A 16,311-nucleotide genomic window follows, 5' to 3' on the forward strand; every position below is an offset into this window, starting at 1 on the left:
ATCACCTAGCCTAACCCTTCTATTTGACAGAAGAAGTAGGCCCAGAGAGGGCAAATAACATGCCTAAAGTCACACAACTAGCAAGTGAGAGAGCAAGAATTTGAACCTACGTTGCCTGCCTCTGAGTCCACTGTTGTTTCTTTTGGGACACAGTTTCTCAGTGGTCTGATCTCTCTTCCTACCCCACCCGACCTGTATTTGTGTAGGATGTTGTGACAGTGCCTTTTTAGCTAACAATGCTAGCTCTGTAAGAGAAGAATGTCCCTGTTTTCTGCTCTAGGAGAATGGGAGGGAGGTGGGGACCTCTAATTTTGTTGAGGTTTCTGGTGCCTGCCCTCTGGCACTTGTAACAAGGGGAGGCAGGACTCATGAGAGTAAACCAAATGAGGTAACTCCCTTGCCATGAATAGGGAGGGGGCAGAACTGGGCTATCCTATTCCTTTTCTGTCAGCTGGCCTAGCTTGTATCGGGGCCCCCTAAGAGGGAGCTGATGCTGGAGCATCCATCTTCAACTTCCTCCAAGTCCCTGGTGGGCGAGGGGGTGAGGAGAGATCTAGGCTAAGTTCCTGATGGGTGGGGTGTTAGGGTGGGGAAGGGACCTGTTTATCTCAGAAAACTTTTCCTTAGTCTTCCCCTGCCTCCTTAAAGGATTCTGAGGCCTGGCCCACTGCTGACAGTCTGATGCCACTGCCACTCCATATGGTGTTTAAGTGCCATTGTCCAGCCTCTCTTTAACAGTTTGGGAAACTGAGTCCAGTTCTAATGGTCATTGTAACACAGTGTAGTCATCAGCAGGGCAGGGAACTGGACCCAGATCCTTCCTCTGACTCCAAATCCAGCATTCTTTTCTCTAAACCATATGTTAGTTGACTGATTCCTAAGCCCAGGGAGGATGCCCCACCTCCTCCCATATACTTCCTGGTCACACAATCATGCCACCTGCCTGAAATCACAGGATCTCTGTGCCTGTTAGGGGAGGTATTTGTCCTTCCTCTCCCCCTTCAGATTCAGTGTTCCAATTGCAACGGCTCATTCACAGGGTCTGGGATTTAGAGTCAACAGGGAGTTTTTAAAGAGCATTTCACCAAATGCATCCATTCTACAAAACAGGGAACTGAGGCCCAGAGCACAGAAGTGTCTTCCAGGGCAGGCATTCGGAGCCAAGTTCCTACCTCTAATTTGGGACTCAAACAGAGGTCTCTGAAATCCTAGCCTTATCTCTCTCCTCCAGATCATCCCTACCTGGCACTGTGACACTGAGCCCAGGGCCAACTAAATAAATGATGTAGATCCTTCAGGGAAAAGGCAGGCAGGGCCGAAGTTGGTATTTTGTAGGGGCCTGGTCTGCAGCCACTTCGTACCTTCTTAGAACTTGGGGTAGATGCCTGTCCCGCTGCCGAGCCCAGCCCCCATCAATGTCCCCAGAGCCTGGGATAACAGTTGCTAGCTCCAGGCATAAGGCCCTAGGTGCCGAGAGGGTTACAGCTGGGAGGGTTATGACTCCTCCCAGCCCCAGTGGACACTTGGTCCCTTAGCAACGTGGCCTGCCAGCTAGGACGCTGATTTCTGGTGCTGGGGCAGAACTCTGTAGAAGCCCAGAGGAAACTTCCAGGCCAGCACAATCTGAAGAAAGGTGAGTGGGAGGTATTGGGGGGCAAAGGGAGGGAGGTACCTCCACTACCTGGGCAAAGGATTGGTCAGAGTTTACATTTTTTGGAATTCTCAGCTTTGTGAAAGCAGTTATTTGTATTGCCCTCCTGTGAGCAATCCTACGCCCCCTCCCAAGAATCCTGGCACCTATCCAGGCTCTCGGAGAGTGGCCCTAACACTTAGAAGATTCCTGGTACTGAGCTGACCCATACTGCCCCCTCCCATCCAAGCCTGATTCAAAGCTGTACAGCTTTGGGCTCTCAGGTTACAATGAGGTAGGCCTGAAAGCTTGGGCCTCTGTACTCTGTAGGGTAAGGGAGGAGCCAGAAGGGCTGCCAGCCATCTGACTCCTGGGATTACGGGTAAGGAAACAGGGTACAGGCTCTGCATGGAGGAGCTAAAGGGAGAAAGGCTCGTGAACTCTTTTTCCCTCATTTACAAGGGTATGTTGATGTAGGTGTGTTGTAGCAAACAAAGCTCTGAAGGAGGCAGGAGCCAGGATGAAGGAGGACACGGTGTATGGGAGGGGATAGTGGTCCCTCAGTTTACTCTGTTCAAGGAAGGGGTTTGGAGGGTTACAGAGTGCCATCATGATGACAAGAACTAGCATGAGGGAAACTCGGGGGTGTGTGTGGGGGGGGGGTGGTGGTTACAAAGTGACATCATGATGACAGGAACTGGCATGAAGGAGACCCAGGGGTGTGTGAAGAGGGTCGCACTCCTTCCACAGGGGTTGGTTTTTCTTTCAGTTCACTCACTATGGAGGCCACCAATGCCATTGAGAAACTTCGAGCAAAGTGCCTAGAACGTGGGGCATCTGGTATCAAAGGCCTGGCCAGGTAATTCTCCTCCCCCCGAAACTTCTGGTTGGGTCCCACCCAGGTCCATCCTACCCTGCAGCCAGCTACCTCTCTATTCCTCAACCCACCAGGTTTTTTCGTCGACTGGATGCCAACAGGAGTCGGGCTTTAGATGCCGATGAACTTCATCGGGGGCTGGAGGAGATAGGGCTGGCGCTGGAGGCTGGTGAGGCTGAGCTTATTTGCAAGCATTGGGACCGTGATGGCAATGGGACCTTAGACCTGGAGGAGTTTCTTCGAGCCCTACGGGTGAGGATACTTGCTCCCCTTAGGCATAACCCTTCCAGAAAAGGGAGCTTCCCTGCACCCTGGTGAACCACCTAAATGTAGACTCAACAGGCATTGCTGTGCCAAGCAAGCACTGGGTTCAGTTCTGGGGAGACAAAGACATAAAACAAAAAATCCTTGCCCTCAAGGGGCTTATGTTCTATTGGGGAAACACATTAACAGAAAAGTCAATACAAAGTCTATACAAATTATATACATGGTAATTTGGGAAGGCTGGAAGTGGCCTTGAACTAATATTTGGAGGGGGAAAAAAAGACCCAACCAGGCATTCTGGGAGGAGGAGGAGGTGAGAAGGGAGTACCTTCCAAGAAGGGAGCCTAGCCCACACAAAAGCAGGAGATGGAATGTTATAAGCAGATTGGTGGGTTTGGCTTCAGGGAGGACACGAAGGTGAGGAGGTTGGACCAGGTTGTGAAATACTTTAAATACCAAACAGGAATCTGTAATTTATCCTAACGGCAATAAAGAACTGACTGAAGGTGTTTAAGGAGGGGAGGGATCCAGCGACCTTGCTTAGGTAGCTGTGAGGAAGATGGACTGGAGAAGGAGGTCTAGAAGCAGGCAGGACATTTAGGAAGCTAAGTTAATGAGGGTCTGAGTCAGAGGAGGGGGTACAGATGCCAACTAGGTAGGGTGAGGGAGATTAGGGAGTCAAAGGTTGTGAGGTTGAGAACTGAGAGGATAGTGTCACCCTGAAAAGAAATAGAAAGTTTAGAAGGCTGGAATTTTGGGGAAAGATTTTATTGTTTGGGACATGCTGAGTTGGAGTCATGGGTCATCCAGGTGGATATATCTAATGTGGGACCAGAGGATGCCATTCTAACTCCCTTCTATGAAGGAACCAAACACGAGGTCTTTCCCCACAGATACTGGGACATTCCCCCTCCAAGAGTCCCACAACCTCCCCCCCACTCTTCAACTGAGAGGAAAATGACACACATAAGGGGGAAGTAACTTGCTAAGGCCACAAAGAGGCAAAGAAAGGTCTGAGACCAGACTTTCTTGCTGTCATCATTCCATTGCTTGCCACCTTCTATAGTAACCCACAAATTCTCAGACAACTGAGATCTTTCCATAGGTTCCTGCTTCCCCTCCCCCCTGGACCACATCCTTAATTATTTTGCTTTTTCCCCTCACCCCCAGCCACCCATGTCTAAGGCCCGGAAGGATGTCATTTCAGCTGCCTTTGCCAAGTTGGACAGAAGTGGAGATGGCGTGGTGACTGTGGATGACCTTCGGGGCATTTACAATGGTCGGAAACACCCCAAATTTCAGAGTGGCGAGTGGACAGAGGATGACGTGTTCCGGAACTTCTTGGACAACTTTGATGCTGGCGACAAGGATGGGCAGGTAGCCAGGCCTCCCTCCCACCTCCTTGCCCCTGGTCTGGCCCCTTGGCTTCATGCACATGTTGGTCAGTTCATCATCAAGTTTCTCTGTTCTCTAGGAGTTAGAAGAGCTTAAAAGAATGAAAACTTCAGGGGATCCAAAGGATCATGTAGTTCAGGGGTTCTTCACCTGGGCTTTAGGAACTTTGTTTTTAATTCTGAAAGCTGTATTTCAACACAACTGGTTTCCTTGGTAATCCTATGTATTTTATTTTTTATTCATTTAAAAACATTATTCTGAGAAAGGGTCCCTAAGGTTCACCAAGCTGCCAAGGAGGTCCATCACACAAAAAAAGGTGAAGATGCCCCGATTCTAGTCCAACCTCCTCTCTTTAAAAGGAGGGATCTAAGGCCCTTTTATTCCAGGGTGTGCAGCTAGTAAGCAGGGCCAGGATTCCAAGCCAGTCTTCCTGACCCCAAAGCAGGTGCTCTTCGCACCACATTGTATGGCCTTGCTTCTTGGTGTCTGAACACCTTCCCCTTCCACACTGAAGGGGACGTGGCAGGATGGGCAAGAACAGGACAGGCTAGGGATGGCAGACTCCTTCTGTTCCTCTGCAGGTCACTGCGGCGGAGTTCCTGGACTACTACAGTGGCCTGAGTGCTTCTGTGGACACAGATGAAGAGTTTGTGGCTATGATGACCAGTGCCTGGCAACTGTGACCAATGCTTCCCAGACCCAAGGGAAGGAACCAGAAGCCCAGCCCTTGACTAGGCTAGAGCCATTCTCCCCTGCCCTCCCCCACCCCAAACCAGTTCATCTTTCTCTGCCTCAGCTTAACCACCTCCACCCCCAGCCTACTCCTTGATTCAGGATTTTGGGAAAGCTTTAGTATCACCAAATTTGGAGTCAGAGGAAATAGATTCAAATGCTGATTCTACCTCTTTCTGACCCATTTGGATGTGGGTAAAGTCCCTTCCCTCCACTGGGCCTTTGGTGCAGTGGTGGAAGGGAACTCAGAGACCACCTAGTCCAATCTCTCCCTTCCACAGATGAAGTGATTGACCTGGGGTGGTCATTCAGGCCTTCTACACCCCACAGACCTCTCTGGCTTATCTCCAAGACTCCTTCCTCCCCTAAAATCCAGTCCTCCTAAAGCTATTCAAGAAGTAGAAAGGGTGGGTTCTCAATTTGCCCTGAAACTGGTTATCAATAGTCCCCTCACTCCATAAGGGGTTTCCCCCCGTGCTTCTGATACTCCACTGCTTCCCCCTCCAATCTCCTGGGCATGCATGAGAGACCCATGCAAGCCTCCTATCCAGACCCAGTACTCATCACTGGCCCTCCCATCCCTGCCCCCATCTCACAAGGAGGTTGGCACAGGCTGTGGCCCTCTAGGCAGCTTGGCTTGTTTGGCCTGGGAAACTACCCTTCCCCCTCTTCTCCAAATCTGCCCCCTTGTACCCGCTTTTCAAATGAAATCCATGCTCCCTGCTGGCCTCTCAACTTTGTTGCCTTGTTGTTCATTATTAAACAGATGGGAGGCAGGAGACTGTAGGTAGGGGAGGTACATGAACCTATCTAAGAGTATTTGGAGAGGTGTTCTAGGGAAGAGGTAAAATTGGCTTTCCTTGGTTACAAAGGACAGAACTAGGTGCAGCAACAAATGCAAGGTAAAGGGAGGCAGTTCTCAGCTTGACAAAAGTAAAAAACTCCTGATACAAGTAGTTCCAAAGCAGAATGTCCTCCTCCCACCCCCACTGAGATTTTTAAGCAGAAACTGGATGGTGCCTGGTTGGAAATATAGGTGGGCTACAGAGGGGGAATTCCTACTTGGACACAGATTGGATAAGATGAATTCTTTTCCTTCCTTACTCTGAGGTTGTGAGATGGCATCTCCTGGGCACTCCATTCTCTCAGAACATTTGCTTCCCCTCCAGCTCCCACCTTCAGAGAAAGCTCTAGGTTAAGGGTGCCACTGAGCCTGGGTGGGTAAAGTGGGATAGGGGTGGCAAAGGCCCCTCCCCTTGGCTGGCAGAGGATGGAAGATGGGTTGGAATCCCTTATCTGCTATCACCACTTCTATGACCTTGGATGAGTCATTTTAACCTTTAAGTTTTTCCATCTCTAATGAACGAGGGACTAAATCTCTATGATCCTGCTCAAAGGTACTTGGTGGGAGTGCAGTGGCATGGGTACTGGATGGGGTGGGAGGGGAGTTATCACTTTAAGATACTAGAGGACACTAAGAAGGCAACAAGGGAATTGAGAGGAAGATGTTCAGCATTTAACCTGCTCAGGTAGGAGTTGTAGGTCCATGAAAGGGCGTCGCTTGAAAAATGACAAAAGACTTTGAATGCCGAGTGCTAGTTCTGCTGTGTGAAGCCTGCAGCACAGACAGCAGGAAAAGCATTATCCCTGGAGTTAAGAGGAATGGGATGCAGAGGGTGCCTCTTAAGCTCATCCACTGCCCATATGCTCTTGACCAAGTTAGGTCTTCAGTTTGCTCTTCTATGAAATGAGAGGGGATGGCCCTTCAGGCTTCTTCCAGCTCTGGGTCTAGGATTCACAATCCTAAGTCACAATCTCTTAGAGTTCTGTTTCATCCAAATCCAAATTCTAGGATTAGGACTAGAGCAAGAGCCTAACACCTGCTGGGAGGGGGAAGACTCTTTGGACAGTATGCTTGAGCAAGGTGAGGCTGTCAGGCTAACCTGGATTCTCCTAAGAGAACGCATGAAGAGGCAGCATGACCTCTCTCCTAAGAGGGAATGCTTTTAATTCAAGAATGATGACCATTCCCCAAAACTGTCCTAGAGCTACAGTGTTAGAGATGGAAGGGAGCCCTTCCCGCCTTTCTCTTTTCAGATGAGGAAACAAAGGTGGGACATGGCTGTCACGTTTTAGCTCCAGGATGACTCCAAGTTGAAAGCCTTCCTCCTACTTGGGGAGGAGTGACCACAGCTGAAGAGCCAAGGTCCAGACTTTTAAGACAGGAAAGAACAGGAGAGAATTACAGGCCTACGAATCAATGACCAGGTTATCCCTGACCTGTCTGGCCCTGGGCCTGTGTCTCTGTTTTATTTAGTTTAACCCCCTTCAATGTGCAAACTCAGAATCAGACTGTCAGAGCTAGAAGGGGGTTTAGCTGATCTTTGTCTGCACTCTTGATTTTATTGTTGAGAAATACCTGGAAAGTCGAGAGGCTGTTATGAGGTCCCTACAAGGTCTCTGAACCTCATCCTGGTCAGGTTGAGAATGTTATTTTAGCTTCCCTCAGAAAAACTTAACTTCTAATCTTGTGTGGCAAAGAGCACAAGGCAGCAGACCCAAGTTTTTGTTAAAAGTTTTAATGTAATTCCCAAATACATTTCATATGACAATCTTACATAAATCTTCCAAAACACATGGGCATTATCTGGTTTTACCTGTCACTAGTTTTCTAAGGCTGAAAGCAGGAAGTGTAATAAAGTTTAGCTCTGGCCTATGTCTCTCATTGGATGGGGCTTCAAGATAATTCTGGGCCAAATTCACACAGTTTCTTGTATGGGCTGCAGTGGAATCTGTCATATCCCCCCCCAACTCCCTCCTTCACTATTCAGAAAGAATTCTGCAAGGCCCTGACATGAAGCTGCATGTTCCCACTCAGCAGATGACAAGTTCGAATGACCCTAACAGTGGGTGAGATCTGTGTGGGAGTACAGCTGGATCTTTCCAACATGACCCAAGACTTGCTGGTCCCATCTTCTCTCTGGGCTTTGGCCAAGTCAGTGTGAGACCATTTGGGTTGGGGAGGGTGAGGCAACAGCACCAAGCTCACTTGCAGAGTGTGAGGACCCTGGACCTGTGAGTTTTGTCATCCAAGGAGGGCTTTAACTAATCTGAAAATGTGTTTAAATGTCCTGATATCAAGGCAGCGCTGGCAAAGAGAAGGGGAGGAAAAGAATAAGCCCAGAAGATAACGAAGTTATTTGTCAGCAGCCCAGGTCTGATGGCACCGCTGGGATGTTGCCCTCCCAGAAAAACTGCTAAAAACAGTCCCAGGATGAGAGTAGTCAAAAGCAAAAGAAAATCCTAGATGGAGAGGACTTCTGTTCCCACTACTGTGGGAAGGCCCAGGAAGAATGTCCTATTTGTGGTGGGCACCAAGAACTCAAGTCAAATCCAGTTGTGTTAAGAGGAACTGCAGATTTGCTTATAACTCCCCAAACTCTAGGGATACATCAGGATTATATCCTGTAAACCAAACTCTTTCTTGATGCTGGTCAATAGCTGTTCTCTCCCTGGCACAGTGGGGGTGATTCTGGGGGGTTATCTCTAGGTTGCGCCATAGGTAGGAAGGACATGTGAAGCTGATATGGTATGGGGTCAAGTGAACAGGCCAAGGCTGAGCAATTCCCCTCCCTTCATCTTGCCCATATCGGAAGACTAAGCTGGAGAAACAGTCCCTTTCCCCTCTGGTTAGTGAACTGGGAAGGAGCCCAGCCTCTTTAGCATCCTAATCTCAGCTGTTCCCATGGTGGTGTTCATGCAAATAGGAATTATCAGGAGAAAAGGAGTCACTGTATCAAAATAGCAAAGGGGGAAAGAAAAAAAAAATTTAAAGAACTCCAAAGATGCTAGCTCCATGACTGGCCCCGCTGTTGGAAAGACACATTACTTTTGGGAGGCTAACAGGTGTTCCCCACTAGCTGTTGTTACTGGGCAACCTAGGGGCATCTATCTGTGAGCTTGCACCTGGCCAGAACAAAACTGACTAAGCAAAAGGTATATAACACCTATTATATAGAGTGGCTTAGCTCTCCCTTAAATAGTAACAGAAAAGTACAAAACAATAGAGCTTCACTTTCTCAACACACAAGAGCATCTTATTAAAAACTAAAAAAAAAAAAAATTTCAAAACCAACAAAAAAAATAAACCTTTTAAAAAAAGGATCAGCACAATAGAAACCCCCAAAACAATACTGGATACGGGAGGGGAAAAAGGAGTTAATGAAACACCCACTGGGCCCTTCAATGCTGCCTAGGGGCTTGGACCTGGACAACAGGGGCCAGTGGAAAGAGTGGGGCCCTGAGGCTGGCTGGATTGCCCTTGTGGTAAGATGGACAAGATGCAAAATACTCAGCCTGTCCACTATCCAAGGAGCCCAAACTTGGGAGGTGGAGCAGTTTGAGGGTGATGATTTAGGGGAATAGAAATTGCTCAGTGTTGCTTCCCTGCAGCTGGGCAGAGGCTCTGAGAGTTAGGTGGTAACGAGGGAAGGAGGACAGACAGTCCCAAGAAGCCCTAGGGTTCCTGCAAAATGAGTTTCCAGAAGCCGGGGCCACATGAGCTACTGAAGAAACGGAATCCTCAGGTCCCGAGAAGGGGTTGTGTGACAAGTCAATATGCCATTTCAATGAAAAGAGGGAGAAGGAAGGTTATTTTTCTGCTCATCAATATGATGAGCTTTCATGTCCCAAACCACATTCAGGCAGTTTTCTTAGTCTGCTTTGTGTGGAATCTACTGATCCAGACCAAAGAAACGAACAAACAGAACAGGGATGCATGGTTCCTAAGTCCTGGAGCCGCCAACACTGCCTGGAACGATCGAGGCGCCTGCCGGGGAGGGGGGGTGGACAAGCAGCAGCCTTGCAAGCAGATGAGCTTCCAGCTGCTATGTGCTCCCGACCGTCTGCCCATCCCCTTCATCACCGGTGCCTGAAAGCAAAGCACAGGGAGGCACCTCACTCATCCTCCATGAACAAAGTCCCACAGATCCTTTCACATAGGTTATTTGGGAGTAAAACTGGGACGAGGACCTGCTCATCTCAGAGCAAAAAGTCTCTGGGAATTTTTTTTTTTTATCATGTCCCTCATCTGGCTATTTTTCTAGTGAAACCTTCATCTTGTATTTGGGAAAGAAGCCAAATACCACAGATCTGACCAGCAGCTCCCTCCGGGTCAAATAATCCTGAGCCATGGTTAAAGCCTATATGCCTTCTGGGGGCTACAAGAAAACAACTCTAAAGCACCAGAAAGAAGCACATCTCCCTGATCTCACAAGAACTGTCAACTCAGCATTTTAAAGGGAGAGACCTAAGTTCAAATGTCATCTCTTTCACTTGCTACCTGTGTGGCTCTGGGTAAGTCATTTGATCTTTCTGAACCTCAGTGCTCTCATATGTAAAATGAGGAAAATAATAAAAATATTACATAACTCAAAGTGTTATGAGGCTCTCATAAAATAATGTATATAAAGGGCTTTGGCAATTTTAATGGAGCTATACAAATGTCAGTTATTCATACTGTTATTATGAAGATATTCACAAATGACTGATTCATAATGGGCTGTAGTTAGGGATGTGTGGCAATGTCCTCTATCAGCCCTAATCCTGGTCTGGAAGGATCACAGCTTCTCAAGTACTTTTGTGTGAAGTGAAGAAAAGGAAGCTTTAAGTTTAAAGGCTTTGGATGACATCATTGCAGGCCCCACATAACTATCTTAAAGCTATGGCTCTAGTTCATTCCTTTAAAATTTTTTTTTGGTTACATTTTAAGTTCTGAATCCCTGCCTCCCTCCCCCACACTGGAGAAGGCCGCAATTTTTGCACGCACATCATACTATGCATATTTCTATTACTCAGTTCTTTGTCTGGAGGTGAATAGCATCTTCTTTCATAAATCCTTTGTTGATCTGAATATTTAACACTCAAAATAGCTTAGTCATTCAGTTATTCTTCGAACAATATTGCTGTTACTATATACAATGTCCAGTCCATTTTTTCTGGGTAATTTAATCATTTAATCATTTTATTAATAAGCCCAGCAAGTTATTAATAAAAGGATGGTCATTTGACTATCTCTCTTTACCTGTCTAATCTTAAGGGTCACACCTGATAAGAGTGTCTCCAGCAACGTCTATGACACCAATATCCTTTTCTCAAAATGAAGGAAAGGGTGTAGGTAGCTATTTTTATGGGATGGAAAGGCTCTAACCCCTCTCAAGGCCAAGCCCTGACAATCAGTAGCATTTGATCCTGGTTAAAATGCTTTGTCTGGGGTAGGGGAAGAGGGAGGAAGAGAGGACAGGAGTGAGAAACTAACCCATTAAGTGTGGAGGTTAGTTCTTAGAATGTAGTATGACAGAGAGAAGGACAGGAGGACACAAAGTGTATCTAGAAATTGCTGACATTCAAAGTTCATTGCCGGGATATCCCTTGCTTGCCCTGTTTCTATCTCTCTCAATAGATTTTGCCAGATTTCTAGGGTAGTCTCAGACAAAAAAAAACACTGAAGAACTCTTGCACTAGACCATGAACTCCAAGAGGACAGGGACTCGGTCACAGTTATGCCAAAGGCCTCCATCAGTGCATAGCACAGGGTGCTACGGCCTCTCTGCAGCCTTTGACATTGTCCATCACACTCCTCTCTAGGTTTCATGACCCTGCTATCTCTGGTTCTCCTACTGTCTGACTGTTCCTTTTCAGTCTCATCTGCTCTTCATCTCTGTCCTAGGCCTTCTTTCTTCTCCCACTCCATCATTTTGCTTAGTGATCTCATCAGCCCCCTCAGATTCAATTAACACCTCTATGCATGATTCTCAGATCTACTTATCCAGCCTCTAGGCTCACATCTCCAACTACCTTATATTAGACATCTTGAATTGGTATCTCATAGATACTTTAAACTCAAACGTCCAAAACTGAACTCATTAATTTTCCCCCCCAACCTCCCCCACCTCTTTTGTCCCTATCCCTCTTCAGGATATGTCTTCCTGATCACCTAAGGTTCAAAACCTGGGCATCATTATCAACCCCTCATTCTTACTACCCCTCCCCTCCCTCCATCTTCTCCCTTGCCAAGTCCTGTCCATTACATCGCTGCAACATTTCTCCTATAAGTCCCCTTCACTCCTCTGACACTGCTACAAGCACTCATTACCTTATGCTTCAACTACTGCTGTAACATTTCAGTTGGTCTCCTTTCCTCAATGTTCTCCCCACTCCGGTCTATCAGTGATCTTCCTAAAGCACAGTTTTGATCATGTTCCCACCATATCTCTCTCCCACAAATCAATTCCACTGGCTCCCCATTACCTCCAGATTCAAACGTAAAATCCTCCATTTGGATTTTTCTTCCTCCCTTCTTACACTTTCCTCCCTTCACACTCCTTCTATTATCCAGTGACGGCACCACCTCCCAGCTCTGTGTCTTTTTGCCAGCTGCCATGCCTAGAATGCTCCCCCTCCACGTCTCCAGCTCCAGACATCTCGGTCTTCCTCAGCTAAAATCCCACTTTCTGCAAAAGGTCCTTCCCAGTCGCCCTCAATGCCAATGCCTTCCCTATGAGATCACCAGCATTTTACTCTATCTTGTATTTTATGAAGCTCCTTGAGGGCAGGGACTGTTTTTGCTGTTCTCTGTATCCCCAGTGCTGAGTACTAGGCCTGGCACACAGGAGGTGCTTAATAAATGCCTGCTGACTTGACTTATGTGCACAGTTGGTCTGCAATGTTTAACTGTATCCTATATATCCCTTTCTGATCCTGGACTATTAACTTAGAGCTGGGACAGCCTGGGGCAGAGTCCTCACCCCCTCCAGTGGATGCAGAAGGAGCCAGAACATCATCATCACTGTCTTCCTCATTTGACTGTGTCACTTCAGGCTCTGGAGCCAGGATCTTGGTCTCCTGTTCTTGCTCTATCCTGCTCCGTAAAGCTAAGATCCGATGATGCAGCGCTGCATACAGCTGTCCTGTATCTTTGGAGCTGGCCTGCAAAGACAAAGGGCAGTTACACAGAGAGAATAGGCTGGGAGTGGGGGAAAAGCAGGAGGAGAGACAAAAGACCCATGCCCAAAAGGCCCAGGTGCAGCTATAAACTTGTGAGACTTTCCTTCTTTCTGTTTCAGGGTTCTTCAAATTGAAGGAGTGGGAGGTCAGATTAGAAAGTCCAAAGGTAGTAAAAACACTGACATGTAAGAAGAGGCAGCAAAGACTGAGGGGCAGTGAGAGTCATTTCAAAAAAGACAAACAACCAGTTCAGAGAAGAAATTTTGTATTTTGTCTTGCTGGGAAAAAGGACATAAATAAAGGTGTGAAAAAAGCCACCTGGGAGCCAGAAAACCTGGATTCAGTCAAATCTGCCAATTAAAAGCCAAGTCTGGACCTTCCCTGTTTGGACCTCCATTTCCTCATGTATAAAATGAGGGAGCTCAATTAGAGAATCTCCAAGGTTCCTTCTGGCTCTAAATCCTATGACTCCAATCACCTAAATGCCTTGCTCACCAAGGTCAGCACAAGAGATGGCCCTGATTCACCTCCTCAGAGAGGTGAGTGGACTGAGGAGTCTGCACAGTGGCTGCTCCTCCATTTCTACTCCACTACTTGACAGCAAGAGCTGAGGGGGAGCGTGGGAAGCAACCTCTATCTACTTAACACCAACAGTCCAAGACATGCTCCAGTGACACCAGTCCTACCAAAGGCTATCTGCCCATCTTAGGAATGCCTCATGGAAAGATGCATTGTTATTTCCTCTTGTAGTAAATCAAGATTGTTCTGCCTGGTTTATAAGGGTTCAAGAGTGTGCCCTATGCTCTTTTTAACTTGCTCCCCAGCCAGCTCTCTTCTACTCTGGTTTTCCTTGCTGTCCTCAATACCAGTCAAGATCACTGCTGCCTTAACTTGGTTACTGTCCTTGACTAGGAGACATGGGTAAAAATCCTATCTATACACAAATGTGAGTAGTTATCTAAATTCCAGCTATTCTTTGAGGCTCAGCTCAATGTTCCACTTTATCTGTGAAATCTACCTTGACCAGCCAAACCCTTGCTGATCTTTCTTTTAAGTTCTGACAATCCTTACAGCTGCTGCCACTCAATTTAAACGCAGCCCTGAATTTTACTGTGTTTCGTAATGTTCCCTATCTGGGAGTCTGGTGTCCCTCTTCGATCTTCATAGGCAGGAGGGAGACTCCTTCCTTGTGTCTCTTTCCTCCCATTCCTTCCCGCTCCTCCACCTGCTGTGCCAGGTACAGGCTAAGCACACAGCTGGTGCTCAGAAGTGCTGACTGCTTGACCTGTTTCAGTTCTCTCTCCATACATGTACAACTCAAAGCCCACCCTAGATGTGGTCAAAGGCAATGTGAATAACACGCCCATTTGATTTTAAGACAGAAATGAACTGCCTCTTGCTGCTTCCAGAACCCACCGAGATCAGGAACACTTTGACTCCTTGATCCTCAGTGTCCATGGCTGTGATTCGGATGCTCTTCTCGCTGGCTTTGTCAATCTGCATCTGTGCCCACAGTTTGGTGTTGAGGATGAGTCGCAGGCTTCCCTGGGTCCGCATGACTGAAAGCAACAAAACCATGAATGTCAGTCAGAAAAGAGGTGAGCTACAGCATGTCTGCCCAAAGAGAGAAGACTCAATACAGACATGCACGAATCCCAATAATCCTTTCAAGGCACCTGAGCTAGCCATTTTATGATTAAGCTAATCCTCCAGAGGCTGGGAGGGGGGTTGGAGAAGGTTGGAGAGGACACAGACTCATTCTTTCTCCCGGATGAGGTGGGGGCTAAGGAGCAGGCATGATACTCAGGATATCGAGGAGGTGCTCAGGGCTTGCCTCTGAGCATTGCTTACCTAGTCGGGACTGTAACGTCCCATCATCTGTTGATGCCATGTCATTAAGTCTGAGTAGTCCTCTGCCTCTTTCCACCCAAGACTGTGATGTTTTGTCAAACACAAACAACTTGCACTGGATCTGTAACACAGAGAAACACTCTTGTTCACTTAAGGTGGCAGAGACAATTTTCTAAAGCATGCTAGAGATTCCTTGGGGTTTCCTGACCAATGTTTAGTCATAGGATCTCAGAGGGGCCAGGTCAGGCTTCTCCTTTAACACCTGAGAGAACCTGAGGACTCCTGGGCTAGGGCCTGGAAGATATTTCCCCCCAGGCATGTAGCCAAATGACATAAAGCATGCCACATGGCCAAACTAGCTCCTGAAGTCATAAGACTGCCACTTTTCATAAAAAAAGCTCAATCAGGACACTTTGGGCAGCTGCTCCCGTTGCCAACCCCACCTTAAGATGGGACATCCTGACTGGTCAAAGCTGCTTCTGGCCCAGTCCCCACCTTACCTGTAACACATTGCTCTCTGCCTCTTCCCCGGTGATCACTTCCACCTTTTCTAGTAAACACTTCCTGGCTGTGGCCTTGGTGTAGGCGGCTGCTGACTCTGCCAGTGATTCTGAAACATTATTAGCTAAACAACATTTTCCATGTTTGTTTGGAAAGGGGACCATTTATCCATCACAAAAACACACACAAAAGAGAATCAGCTTGATCATCTGGGCCCACTTTTAAAGTGTGGCAAAGTAGTGGACAGTCAGAAGAAGAGTGACCTAGGCCTCGTGAAAGAGGTATGAAATTAGGGTGCTATGAGAAACACTTCTTTCTTTTACAAAACAACTGACATATTTTTGACATAACAGATCCCTCCTAAGAAACCCCTAAACATACACCTCTACAACTGTGCATCCCTGAAAAGTTTTATTGACTGTCAAGTTAATAAGTAGGATATATCCACTACTTCTGATGGGGTGCATCAATAATGGCCACTGTGTTTGGTAACAGGAGCTTCTCTTCTTGTTAAGTGGGAGATAAGAAATATTTGGTTAAAAAACTGAAAGAGACTGTATAGATTATTTAGTTAAATGTTCCAATTTTACAGAGAAAGAAACTGAGGTCCAGAGATCATGAAATGATCTAAGGTCAGAGAGCTAACAAGCAGTAGTAGAAGAGACCTCAATAAAGAGGCCCCTGAAATGCACAGAACTTCTTTAATTGCGGTGCAAGGTGAAAAATAATTCTTCAGATAAAGAAGAGATGGAACACCAGGTTATTGCCAATTTTCACTAGGTATTGGCTATGTGGCTGGGCCTGGACCAGCCCTGAAGGTTACAAAAACGACTAACTCACTTTGAATGCAGTACATATGGTATTTATTATCCAACATAAGTCATGACAGCAGACTGGTCATTTTCAGATACGGTAACAAAGTATATTTTGCAAAGTTTCACAACTTCTACCCTTGAAGGCTCAGACATCTGGGCCTTCTGAACAAACTGTAGGTGGTCTATTGTTTTGCCTGTATCATTATAATTCCTTCAGTAATTTTAAATTCTGTCAGTAAAAC

The 16,311-nt window shown here is 46.9% G+C and overlaps 2 protein-coding genes across 16 annotated transcripts in view; one reads left to right on the top strand and one right to left on the bottom strand.

Annotated features, from left to right (window-relative positions):
- Positions 1 to 1,555: 1,555 nt before the first annotated feature.
- On the top strand, positions 1,556 to 5,636 carry CAPS (calcyphosine). Of its 2 annotated transcripts, XM_036754751.1 has the most exons (5): positions 1,556 to 1,633; positions 2,400 to 2,489; positions 2,582 to 2,759; positions 3,942 to 4,148; positions 4,748 to 5,636. In XM_036754751.1, exons 2-5 carry the CDS (start codon positions 2,410 to 2,412, stop codon positions 4,847 to 4,849), a joined length of 567 nt encoding a protein of 188 aa, XP_036610646.1. In that variant the 5' UTR covers positions 1,556 to 1,633; positions 2,400 to 2,409; the 3' UTR covers positions 4,850 to 5,636. The 2 variants fall into 2 exon arrangements, with proteins under 2 accessions (XP_036610646.1, XP_036610636.1); XM_036754741.1 differs by lacking the exon at positions 4,748 to 5,636 and having other exon boundaries at positions 1,569 to 1,633; positions 3,942 to 4,286.
- RANBP3 (RAN binding protein 3) overlaps positions 3,500 to 16,311 on the bottom strand; it is a 95,829-nt gene continuing 83,017 nt past the window's right edge. For 7 of the 14 annotated variants that reach the window (XM_036754648.1, XM_036754693.1, XM_036754728.1 and 4 more), the window contains 5 exons: positions 15,254 to 15,378; positions 14,754 to 14,874; positions 14,319 to 14,461; positions 12,704 to 12,884; positions 7,462 to 9,828 (listed from right to left, as the gene is read on the bottom strand). In XM_036754648.1, the coding sequence (XP_036610543.1) occupies positions 9,785 to 9,828; positions 12,704 to 12,884; positions 14,319 to 14,461; positions 14,754 to 14,874; positions 15,254 to 15,378 (614 nt within the window). In that variant the 3' untranslated portion in view covers positions 7,462 to 9,784. Of the gene's footprint in view, positions 4,794 to 7,461; positions 9,829 to 12,703; positions 12,885 to 14,318; positions 14,462 to 14,753; positions 14,875 to 15,253; positions 15,379 to 16,311 lie in introns of those variants that run through there. The other 7 variants (XM_036754622.1, XM_036754702.1, XM_036754658.1 and 4 more) reach the window with 4 other exon arrangements.

The sequence above is a fragment of the Trichosurus vulpecula genome, chromosome 1, assembly GCF_011100635.1.
Source record: "Trichosurus vulpecula isolate mTriVul1 chromosome 1, mTriVul1.pri, whole genome shotgun sequence".
Lineage (NCBI taxonomy): Eukaryota > Metazoa > Chordata > Mammalia > Diprotodontia > Phalangeridae > Trichosurus > Trichosurus vulpecula.